The sequence below is a fragment of the Oscarella lobularis genome, chromosome 14, assembly GCF_947507565.1.
Source record: "Oscarella lobularis chromosome 14, ooOscLobu1.1, whole genome shotgun sequence".
NCBI lineage: Eukaryota > Metazoa > Porifera > Homoscleromorpha > Homosclerophorida > Oscarellidae > Oscarella > Oscarella lobularis.
In genome coordinates this window covers 697,277-709,072 of record NC_089188.1, presented here as the reverse complement: position 1 = coordinate 709,072, position 11,796 = coordinate 697,277, and the positions used below count along the sequence as shown (strand labels likewise).

Below are 11,796 nucleotides of genomic sequence, written 5' to 3'. Positions count from 1 at the left end.
TTTATTCTAGGTGGGCTAATGAGTTAATGTTTTATTGCGAAACAAATGCTCATAATAGAGTGATGCACTTCAAGACATCCCAACCTGGCATAATTGAAACAGCTTACGATGGGAAGTTGCATTTCACTGTCAGCGACTGGACGTAAGTATGTTCTTCGTCGAGTGAATAATCTTCACGAATTCCGAACAGAAACTGCTTTACGCCTATGAAAGACCACACAGCCTTTTTGCCCAAAGCTACGAATTATATTTGGTATACGAATTCGACCACTCCTGGTTTTACCGACTTTCCCTTCTGGAAGATTGGAAGTTATACCTGGGGAATCTCTCCGGACTATAAAAGATTCGAGTGCGACAATGTTGACAGTAACACGTACAGCACGCTCCACCGCGTTTGGGTTCGTGACTGAATCGAAAGGCTCGCTGAACCGGGAGATGAACTTCGCTTGCATGCGGCTATGTGACGATGTTGCTTTGTGTTGATGTCAGTCTGTCTTGTATTCTCGCCGCTGAGCTGAATGAGCATTTGATGTTGGCAAATTGGGTCACGGTTTAGAAGACTTGTAACGGGTGCCGTATACCGGTGGAGGTTAAACGACACCTCTTCATCACTCTCGTCTTCCATTTCTTTATTTATTACACTCTCGCACTCACAGTCTCACACACACTACAATCAAAACCCCCTTATATAGTCTCAGGTGGACAGACCGGTAGGCGTCTGTCCACCTACTTCTACGCCTACACTAGCTCTTACAACCACTTAGCTCTTTTGTGCGCCTACGTGCCTATCTTTAGCTACTATTGTATGAGGGCATGCGCAACGGCGCATGCCCATACTCAGTTGTGCTTTACGCGAGGAGCCGAACGGGTCTCCTCGTTACAGACTGAACGCGTACAGCAGCTGTTTGGTAAGAAGTTTGAAATACCAAGTGCACGCGAGGCCAACGTCTTCCGATCTTCTTCGAGACAGCCGAGAGTCGCAGCGCGCTGAGCGGCCCGCGTTGCTATCGATGTCGGCTTCTGCTACTGCGTCATCGGCCCTTTGTTCGCCTCGTAGGCCCGCGTCGAGGAGGAATCGCGTTTTATCGTGAGATGGAATCGGGTTAATATTTAAGATTTACGTCATCCAAAGCGTGCGCTACGGACTTAGTCTCCGAGCGAATCCGAGCGTCAGTGTACACAAGTACACGAAACTTTGCCATGGAGATTCTAATGCATTGCGCGCACCGATTCCGAGTCCCACACAAGTGAAAAGATCGTCGAACCATAACTCAGTGCAAATTATTAGATAAGTCACTTTTCTCCTTATCCATGAATTTGATGCTTTAAATGGTTTTAGAAAGTAATTGCGCAACGGCATGCAAGGCTGGATCAACCGCTCTATAGCTATCCACTACCGACCGGCAGAGTCAGGCCCGGCGCGGGGATATGGGCAGGTCGGGCCGTGGCCCTACCTAAAAAATTTCCGAAAGTAATAAATTTTCTAATTTATTCGTGTATAATGTTCTACTGATAAAATAAACAGTAACGGATACCTTAAGATGTGCATCTAAACCCGGCTGTAATTGTAGGTGCATGTGCGTGGAAGTTTTAAGAAAGAGCCTCTCTCCCGAAATTGCACAATTAGTGAATTACAGCACCATAGGACCGGTGTTCAAGCTTCACTTTAGGCAATAAGTTTTTGTACACCTTGGAAAAACTTATTTGAGTGGGCGTGGTCCTAAAAAAATTTCGCCCGACCTCTGAAAAATACCTTCCGCCGGGCCTGAGAGTTTAACAGTTTGAGATAGGGGGAGTAAGTGGAGAATTTCACGCGGTTTAGTATGGGTCTAGGTCTAGTACACCTATTCGCGTTTTTCGGCAGAGTGGCATTTGGGCTGTTTTCGAGCTTTCTGTGTGGAATCTCCTCGCGATAATGCCATAATTCGTGAATTAGAAGTCCAATACTTAGGTATTGTCGATGTAGGAGGTGTAAATTACGAAGTATGTGTACATTTCCTGAGAATCGCGCCGTTACCGTCCGGGTTCTGTAAATCCGGGTGGTTGACTTTCATTTACGACGTCGAAACCGGTGCAAAATGAGGCGATCGGGATTCCAGCGGACAGGAGTGCGCGTTTCGAAGGGTAAGTAACGTATTTACGTGTCGTTTTAAGTCTCGCGACGCGGTTTTTGGGGCCACGCGATCGCCTAGTGGTGACGTAGTGTGATCACAACGTTTTCCCTTCGTCTTTGATGCTCGCAGTGTTTCGCGAAAGGGTGCCGACCGCGTTCGAAAGGCGGTTTGTGTCGCGTGGCGAGTGTTCGGGGCCTGGTGTATTTATAATAGCAAAGTTTTCGCGATTCGCGTAGTTATATTAGGTGGAGTGTGTGAGCGGGTCCTGCGCGTGTGTCTAAACATAGTTTTTCTGTTCGATTCTACGCAAGATTGTTGTTTAGAGGGGATTTTTTACTTTAGATTTTCTCTGTCGTTCATTTATGGAAAAGAGCTCATGTGCAGAGGGGAATTGGAGCCTCTTTGCAGGTACGTTGAAGAGTACTCCGTTCTTTAGATATATAGGTAAGAGACATTTTGGAGGATTTAGGAGATGCAACTACAGTACTCATAATTTTTTTTCTTTTTATTGGTAATTTATTTTTAATTTCAGAGGAGATGAGGGCCGTGGTAGCGGGGATGGAAGGGAATGCCTCGTATAACTGAAAGGGGGAGGCCTCGGCAGCTAAAGGTGTTGTTTATTTCATTTTTCATTCGCTACTTCTATCTAATGAGTTTGTGTTGGCTTCTAGGACAGGCCTTTGAGAGAGGAATGTACCCCAAGACGACACAGGAGGAAGTTACAGAGCGGAGGGAGCATGCGGGATCAGGGCAGGCTGTCAGGTAGATCCGGGAGGGATGATAAGCTTGATTGAAGGTTATATTCTTTGGTAGGTTGGTGCGATTGTTAGGCACTAGTGCAAGAGGGGGGTCTCAATTCATGCCATGCGGGGATGTTGTGTACCAGTGGAGGGGTTATGCAGTTTCCAGTCTCAGATAAGTGTTTTATTGCCTTAGGATATTATTAGCTTTGGTCATATTATTTATGGTAGAGAGCTGTGTGTGTACAAGCGGGGAAGGTATGTTTTCCTCTGGTGGTGGTGCTTTCAGTGTTTCAATGGTGTGTTTTAGACTTTGGGGAACATGTGATGTCATGAGAGTGTCGCGATAGGGCACTTCCCCACACTTCCGATGTGAGTATGGAAGCCGATCTAGTAAGTTTTAGGGCTGAGGTGCCTGGTAAGCCAATGGTTTAGGTGCTGTGGCCCGGGTGGTCCATGGTAGTTGTATTTCGCAAGGGTCAAAGGACGAATAATCGATGGTTTCTTGGGTAAGGCGTTTTATCTGAAACTATATAAAGAGCCTGAAAAATTGACCATGACCCGGATATATATTTATGTTTAACGTCTTGAAAAGATCTCGATCTTCTTTATAGAACGGAACCGCGTAAGACATAGGGCTATTTGTGTTAGCGCTGCTGCGCAATCGACAGAGGTCGAATACCCGCGCAGACAATAGAAATCGGCACCGCAGTAAAATTTCGCGAGAATAGCTATTATTTGACGAACGTCAACACAATGCGACAAGACGTGTGCGTCACGCGAATAATCTTTCCTACAGTGTAAACAATAATCAACCATCTTTTTTTTCAACTCTACTCTATAATATGTAGTCAGGTGATCGTGACGTAAACTTCCAATTATAACTTGAACGCATTAGGATCTGCCGAGGTGCTAAAGTCGAGAATGTCAATATGAGCCTCTCCGACGGATCCTCCCCACTCAGAAAAGTCCGCAGCGCTTGTATTTAGCGCGACAGACACGACTTCAGCACCGTTAAAGAAATACTTCACCGTCACTGGAATGTCTGCAAACAACGATTGCGCAAGTGATATTAAGCGAATACCAAAAATTCGTCCTTTGGGAACTCCGTTGACGTCAACTGTACAGTGGTTAACAAAAGGGACCGTTACATAACAAGAGAGATACATGTAAAAAGAAATGTGCCTTACTTTCACCGTATTCGAAGCCGCCATCGATACCAGACTGATCATTAGGTCCCATAGTCACAATCCACTGTCCACCGGTCGCATCATTGACTTGTCCCTCGCACGTTGTCGTTGAATCGACAGCGTTATTGCTGCAGCCAGAGATTGTTGAGTCCGCATTGTCAACGTCGGGAAGATTGATGATGAAGACTAGATCAACGTCTGTTGTCCAGTGAACTTCAATTCTCCAGTTTCCGTGTATGCACGGCTCGTTGCCAGTTGCATTGCTGCACTTTCCTGCGTCCAAAAATAGGATAAATATGATTTTAATTGTTAGCTAGAGCAGAATCGAACTTGTTGTAACGTTTTGTCCGATGGCCTGAACGACGTTTGCGTATTGGTTCAAACCGCATCTAAAAGCGTATTGGTTTGAGATGACTGCCTGAAAGATCCACGCAGCTGCAGCTCGCGCAAGGCATGCACAAGCTGTAAATGTCTCATTTTGCAATTGCCTAGAAGAGGGATATCGTATATAGAGTAAATTGTCAAAAGCTGAGACATCGCTTCCAATACAAGATTTCCAATGCTTCCGTCGCTTCGTAAACGAAGGGCTGTCTGTCGCAACTAAATACGACGTCAACGTCTGGGAATTGATTTATCAATAAGCGTGGTTTATTTAGTTACATGACGACGAGCTGGGTCACATTAGTCTCAGCGAAAACGCTTCTAATGTAAAACGACTGCTTTTAGACGTCTGGACAATTTGGCGTACGTTTTTCTTACTCGTTCAACGATGGAATTATCGCGCAATCCGATTCAATGAGACTGTAAGTGCTATATAGAAAGGCGTTTAGGCTCGCCAGGGAAGTGGGTGTGGCCACTGCTCACTAGTGGAATGAGCTGCAACCACATCCACCAGCTTAGTCACGCGTAGGGAGAGGCATGCATATACCGGACCTTCCGAAAGAGAGGCATGCATACACCGGACCTACCGAGAGACAATGGCGAGAGACTCCAGAGACATGTCGCACTCTAGACCACCTCTGATAAAACCTCCATCGTACGAGTATATGCGGCAAAGTATTTACAAGCTTACATCGGAGATAAGGTGAGCTGGGATTGACCGTTATCAGGCGGCAAACAGTACGCTCTATTGCTCGATCTGCACATAAAGAAAGAACATACCAGATAACCGCTTATGTCCAGTAGAATGCTTCTCACGCAGCGTAGAAACAGTGAATATCGACGTCAGTGCACTCTGTCTGACAATGAACATGCTTGACGACGATTGTCGAGAATGTCGCGACGACGAGAAGAGCGAATGTTTTTTTCAAAATCGTTGTCACTTCTGCCATCATTGCTATAAACGTCTATAAATAGGATATAAGAGCATGAGAGAAAGAATTCGCCTGTTCCTATACCAGCTAGAGGCTTGAGAACTCCGGTGGTTAGCGGCTGTTAGCGGCACTTCTGGAAAACAACGCGCGTTACGTTGGAATTAAGATCGACGATGGATCCGCTTTATACAAACAGGAAGGGGAGTTGCACCGTCATGCACCCTATTGCGCTGTTGATCGGAAACGCTTTCTTTCATCTCCTCAAGACTAGTAACAAGGTGCTTGGCTGTATCATAGGAACATTCTAGGCATACACATCACGTGCACAAAGAGGGTATCATCCAGATACCTCGTTCATGTGTCTTCTCTTAATCTCTTGCGACCATATCCTTCTCCGGTGCGCCTGCCAGAAGAAAAAGTCAAAACAAAGAAATTGATCGACTATAATAATAATAAATAAAAAGTTTATTAATTTGTTATTTAAGGTATTCCTCTATCCTACTACCTAAAAATCTATCCTACTACCTAAAAACTACATCTATATGATGAACGAACTGTGGAAAAGCAAGGTGACGATTTGAATGACATGATATGTACTTCTAGAATAGAAGTTCGATGATGCCCATGGATAATAAATATGGAACAGGCTAAACAGAAATGACCACTCCCACTTAGTGGGCGCGGTCCGTCGAAGCGTGCCTTTTCTCATCACGGATAAAACCTAGAAATGAACGACGTACCTTTTCTCAGCCTACCGAATCACCTCGCCGCAACAGTTCAGCACGAATCGACTTCGAAAAACCAAGGTTCCTAAATAGGAGCCCCATTTACAAAACACTCCCTTATTTCTCCTCAGCGCCTGGCGCGACGCGAACGTTATTTCTCGAACGCGTATTTCGTCCGCAGAGCAACGTCTCTTAGCCCGAATACGACGTTCGATCGAAAAGGTCCCGATAGGGGGTCCCTTCTTCCATTGCGTACCAAGCAGTTCGCTTTTGAGCCCTCAGAATGCAGTGAGCGGAGCGCAAATAACAGCGATGACACTTCGAGTCGCTTGCGATAGAGTCCCGTATCAATAGTCGGACGACATCAAATCCCGGACAGCTTCACGCGTTCCCTGCTTGACAGGGCCAACCGCGCGTCAGTTATTTTGGAAGCTTAGGTGATTATCATCTTTGGCACACAGCAGTGCGGATTGATGAAGTCGCACATAAGAGGAAAAGAGGTTTTTTTTTTTCTTGTAATCTAATCTCGGACGGACATCATCATATCCGGACTACGCGATTTTCTCGTCAACCGTAAACTTTCAGAACAAAAGCCGCATATCGATCGAAAGCTCTATCGTTCCTCTATCTAATGCCGTTTAGAGAACGCCGATCCGACCTGCGGTTGCTGAGAAAATCGAGTTTGAAAAGAGGCACTTCTGTATCTTACTCTTCCCCGGTGGCTTCTCAGAAAAGGCCATTCTTAATTCCGTCCCCTCTTTTACCCGTGGCGGGTCTCCTTTTGTCTCAGGCACTGCAACATCTGGCTCTCGAAAAGCGAGCAAACAGCTGACCGTGAGAAACAAACGTATTCTATTTTCGGCAGCGACAGATCCGGAAGGTATTAGTGGAGGCGAGTTGCGTAAAAATTTACTGCTACGCCCACTCACGTCCTAGACTCTAAAAGTTGCCTATAGACCAAACAATAATGTTACAAGTGCACTGCACCAAGCGGGGTATCTACGAGCTCAAACGTTACCATTGGCCAAGGAGGTGTACGCTATAGTCAGGGCAAGGGAGGGAAGGAGTTTGGGCACCCGACACTTAATTCGATTCTCTCATTTTACACTCTGGGAGCCGCTCCTGAACAGCATGGCGGAGGCAGTAGAAGCCTGATCAAAGTCTCAGCAAATCAGATTGCTAGCTCTTCTAAAGACACTGTTTGCTTTCTTGCACTAAAATCCAGTGTACTCGTAATCAAACTCTAATCATCAGTGCGCGCTTCAGTAGGCGTTCCTTTCCACTGATTCTAGGAAAGGCGCGTGCCATTGAAATCTCGCTGCGCAACGAAAGCCAGGGGTCTGTCTTCAAAAAAAGATCAGAGCGTGGCCTTCAGGATCTGATCAGCCAGCAAAAAAAAAGACGAAAAAATTTCTTCGCCCACCATCTTGAACCTTAGCCCGCTCGTCTCGATTCTCTTCTCTCGACTGTTCGATTTCTATGCATTCTGGACAATCGATCACGTATTTGCTAGCAAGGAATATTCGAAATGACCTGAAGTCGTCGTCCAAGTGCCTCGGAGAGTGCGTTCACGCATTCGAAGCGATTCCTGCAATGAATGCAGGTGAGAGAACGCATTCCTCTCCATCCCACGAGCGAATACAACGAAATTCTGCTTTTTCTATCGACTGTGCTCCCCAGAACCGAAGCTATACGCCTCAATATATCGCAAATCCTCTAGAATCGATCAAGTTCGCCGCGTTCTTTACGAAAAGCCAACTCGATCGAAGGCGTTGGAGCGTTTATGGTTGCGCTTCGTCGCGTTTTCCTCGCGTTCCGTGAACGTGAAAGAAAACGTTTACATCACATCCGGCTATACCATGAACGTGCATGTGCACATGTTCGTCTCCTGTTTGCCTTTTCTTTTGGGGCAAACGTTGCACGCGTGATCACTCCTATTATTGCCTTTCTTGGTTGCGCGTAGAGGTGCAAAAAGCAACGCTGTCTTTCGTGACCCATCATTCAATAAGAGAAGAGTCCGCGTATTTGTTCGTGCTTGAGCTACATAAAGTCGTGCACGACGCTCTCCCTCTTTACGTAACTCCGTCGCTTGAGAACTCGCTCGTACGCTCTGTGAGTTGTTTGTTGGAAGACAGGGAGCCATGTAGCGTGCTCGTCTCGATTCTCTTCTCTTGACTGTTCAATTTTCATGCATTCTGGACGATCGATTATGTCTTCGCGACCAAAGATAGATTGAAATGGACTGAAATCGTTGTTCAAACTCTTTTGTTTCAGGCACTGCAATGTCTGGCTCTAGAAAAGCGAGCAGACAGCTGACTGTGAAAAACCAACGCATTGTATTTTCGGCTGCGACAGATCCGGAAGGTATATGGAGGCGAGTGCGTAAAAATTTTATTGCTACGCCTACTCACGTCCTAGACTCTAAAAGTTGCCTAGACCAAATTATGTTACACGTGCACTGCGCAAAGGAGCCAAGTGAGGTATTTACGAGCTCAAACGTTACCATTAGTCAAGGAGGTGTACGCTAGAGCTAGTCAGGGCAAGCGAGGAAGAGAGAGGTTTGGCACCCGACACTTAATTCGATTTTCTCTCATTTTACACTTTAGGAGCCGCTCCTGAGCACCATGGCGGAGGCATGAGAAGCCTGATCGAAGGCTCAGCAAATCAGATTGCTACCTCTTCTAAAGACACTGTTTCTTTTCTTGCACTAAAATCCAGTGTACTAGTACTCCAACTCGAATCAGCTGGGAGCGCTTCCGTAGGCGTTCCTTTCCACTTATTCAACAAACGTTTCTACCATGTGCTAGCCAAAAAACTGCTAAAAAAAGGAACGTGCGACCACGTGCAAAGAAATGGGTGACGCAACAGCTGACGGTGCTGCTGGCACGAAACTTTATCTTCTCTTCTCTTTTCATACGTTAGCCACTTGCAGCCCGTAAAGGCGGCACCAAGACCGAATTCGGCTGAGCGTCGCGCAGCTAGTCTGCTCTCATTGGAGCCTGTTCCAAGTACAACACAGTAGCCGCCTCTTTCACAGTTTCATCGAAACATGCAATTCTGCGTTGAGATCTGGTGCTCAATAATTGATAGCCACTCCCATTGGATTTACAGAGAGGCCTGTGATAAAACACCACGGGTCTCAGAATCTTCGTCATTTATACAAGCTACTTCGATCTGTCGTGACACGTCCTTCAATGGCCTCCATGGTGCTTCGAACTCTGCTTTTCCTTTGCAATGTCATCCTTCTTTTGGCAAACACTCTCCCTAAGGAAGAGTACGACTCACTGACAGGTACTAAACGCGAAACCGTTGTACGTGCTTGTGTAGCTTGAAAAGAATCTCAAACGCAATCGATCAGTAAAAAGTAGTTTGCCTGTACATATCGGACTATTCGGTTGTGATCGCGAGAATAATAGAACGAGTTGACTCTTGACTGTACAGAGAAAGTCACGAAGATTGAAGACGAAACGTGCTTCTGCGCGCCCTACGTTATTTATCCTAGCCAAGCTCGTCCCTACGGAGCTGGCCGCGTTCAAATAAACATTCACTTGTCTTTGAATTGCGGCCCTGCCCACGTTTACGGGTAATGTTCAAGCATAATTTAAAACAGCTAACCAGTTTGATGTCGGCACTTTACACGTGCATTGGAACGGCACTCATCCAGGCCGTGGCCCAATCATTGATTACCAACATTATTCGTATGGTCCTTTCTCCGAAAATTATACGTACCCGGCCCCAGGACCAGCTCTTATCAGCATCTACCCTTATGTCTATCTCAGCGGAGTCCGTTGCTATGGACCAGTGAGGGAATTTCACGTCTTTGTGTCTGGTTGATGCTCAATGGAAATGCCGAAATTGAGAACTTCTCGCTCTATAGGCGACATGACGTTGCTTTTAGGGTTGTTTTGTGTTGAGGCTGTCTGTCCGTTTTGCGCTTGTTCTAGTTGTCGCTCGCCGTTGCTTTGATTGCATGTGAAATTACAGTCGACGGCTACGCTTCCCTTATAGATAGGCGCGTAAGAATGAGAACGCATTATTTGCTAGCTGCTTCGTTCTTCACATTTCACAGACGACTCTACGCAAACTTAGGTCAAAACATTTTTAATAATACTTTCCCTGAGGCAGGTCGCTGCTTTAGGTGATTATAATGCAAGATAGTCGTTCGCCTTTTCTGATGCCAGTACGAAAAAATAGGATTTTTCAGGCGCAGTTCACGACATCGACAGCCTGAAGAAAAAAAATATTAATATACTGACACAGATCGAGTCGAAAATCTACGATGATATACTATTATGGAGCCGACCACCACAGTTGTACGGGTGGAGCCCGTATAACGACGGAGGGAGGCTCTTTCAAACGTGATCTTAGGGCCGGAAGTGTCTGTATGTATGTCTGTCTGTCTGTTCGTCACGCTCGGCATTGTGACGTCACATAAGAAAAACCCTCACTTTGTAAAGCGCATGCGTGACATAGGGCCGAAAACGGTGACCCGAAAAAGGCGATTTACGGCGCGAATAAAGCGTTTTTTCTTTCAGAAACGAAAAAAATGCTTAGAAACCCTTATTTCCAATTGATCTGTGCTATTTTCCGTGTTATAAATGCGCTGAGAAACCGAAACGACAGTTTTGATTGTCACGCTCTGACGTCACAATCAAAAGTATCCAGTCACATGTACAGTATATGGGTGGGGCTATGGGTGGGTATGTACGCGTGTACGGGTAACAGGAAATATGACCCGTACACTTCCCGTACACATGCATAGGTCCTCCTCAAATACAGAGCACATTATCAAATACAGTACAGTGCGAGCCAGCATAAATGGCCAAACGGGACTTTTAGTAGCGCGCGAGGAATTCAGAGCGTAGTTTACATTTGGCGTAGTTTTGACGTTTGATCGTCACATCAAGGATTTCCAATGAAGTCTAGCATTTCTATTTACGTCTATTTTGTAAGAAAACGGTTTTGATTTCACCGCAGACAACGTTTCTATACGTTTTGCTAAGAACACAGAAAAGTCCGTTTTTTTCCAGTTTCAAACAACATATGACGGCTTTCATAAACTCGTCTGTCACTTTATACCATTTTCTAAAACTTCATTATCTTTGATTTTCAATACAGTAATTCGGTGGAAAGAAACGGATGTCACGTGACGTAAATAGAAATGCATTTTTTTCCGTTAGGGATCAAGTTAGAAAGAAACTCACTCTATAAATGGCTTCTCACGTGCATTGTTTAGAAATTTATTATCGGCTAATTTGAAAATGTTCTTTCCTTTACAAAATTTGCCATTTCAGAAACTTTTTTATTAGCGCGAGCTAAACTTGCAAAAATTTAAATCTTTGGGAGTACGTCCCACAAAAATCAAACTGACATCCCTGTTTAAAATAGGCATTAGAGTGATTTTCGTTGACACACAGTGACACTGTATGTCTTGCAACGAGTGATCTACAGTGATCTTAGCGCGCGTTTTGTGGCCATTTATGCTGGCACGCACTGTACTGTACGTCAGAAAAGCGCCTAATTAGGAAAACACAGCAATCATGCAAGTACTGTATTTACAGTATGTAGGTAGGACTGAGCTGTACTAGTAGTAGCTAACGGCTGTAATGACAACGTGAATATGTGACAGCATAAAAACTATGACGTCACACTATGTTATGCACTCGCGTACGGTAAGCGGTGGGAGGCTCTGCATGATGGCAACACGGTGAACA

At 45.4% G+C, this 11,796-nt stretch overlaps 2 protein-coding genes and 1 long non-coding RNA gene across 4 annotated transcripts; 2 read left to right on the top strand and 1 right to left on the bottom strand.

Moving 5' to 3' along the window:
- Positions 1-10: 10 nt before the first annotated feature.
- Positions 11-543, top strand: LOC136195061 (uncharacterized; the record flags this gene model as incomplete). Its single annotated transcript, XM_065984323.1, is given in 2 exon segments — positions 11-142; positions 191-543. Coding segments are annotated over 2 exon segments (352 nt in total), but the record flags the coding sequence as incomplete, so codon positions are not given.
- A 2,083-nt stretch (positions 544-2,626) lies between these two features.
- Positions 2,627-4,547, top strand: LOC136195284 (uncharacterized). The gene is made up of 4 exons (XR_010671858.1): positions 2,627-2,724; positions 2,786-2,876; positions 2,928-3,112; positions 3,165-4,547. It is a non-coding gene; the product is annotated as an uncharacterized lncRNA (long non-coding RNA).
- LOC136195283 (uncharacterized) lies at positions 3,567-5,992 on the bottom strand. Of its 2 annotated transcripts, XM_065984587.1 has the most exons (12): positions 5,913-5,992; positions 5,707-5,760; positions 5,442-5,490; positions 5,242-5,390; positions 5,117-5,182; positions 5,013-5,063; positions 4,804-4,854; positions 4,705-4,746; positions 4,594-4,644; positions 4,375-4,532; positions 4,045-4,317; positions 3,567-3,974 (listed from the first exon to the last, which is right to left on the bottom strand). In XM_065984587.1, exons 4-12 carry the CDS (start codon positions 5,376-5,378, stop codon positions 3,733-3,735), a joined length of 1,071 nt encoding a protein of 356 aa, XP_065840659.1. In that variant the 5' UTR covers positions 5,379-5,390; positions 5,442-5,490; positions 5,707-5,760; positions 5,913-5,992; the 3' UTR covers positions 3,567-3,732. The 2 variants fall into 2 exon arrangements, with proteins under 2 accessions (XP_065840659.1, XP_065840661.1); XM_065984589.1 differs by lacking the exons at positions 5,707-5,760; positions 5,913-5,992 and having other exon boundaries at positions 4,705-4,743; positions 5,442-5,508.
- Positions 5,993-11,796: the final 5,804 nt, after the last annotated feature.

Coding starts and splice junctions, on each gene's coding strand:
- LOC136195283 (XM_065984587.1), bottom strand. CDS start 5,378: ATGATGGCAGAAGTGACAACGATTTTGAAAAAAACATTCGCTCTTCTC. Junction 5,064..5,116: donor CAGCTCACCTTATCTCCGAT/GTAAGCTTGTAA, acceptor AGGTTTTATCAG/AGGTGGTCTAGAGTGCGACA. Junction 3,975..4,044: donor CGGCTTCGAATACGGTGAAA/GTAAGGCACATT, acceptor ACCACTGTACAG/TTGACGTCAACGGAGTTCCC.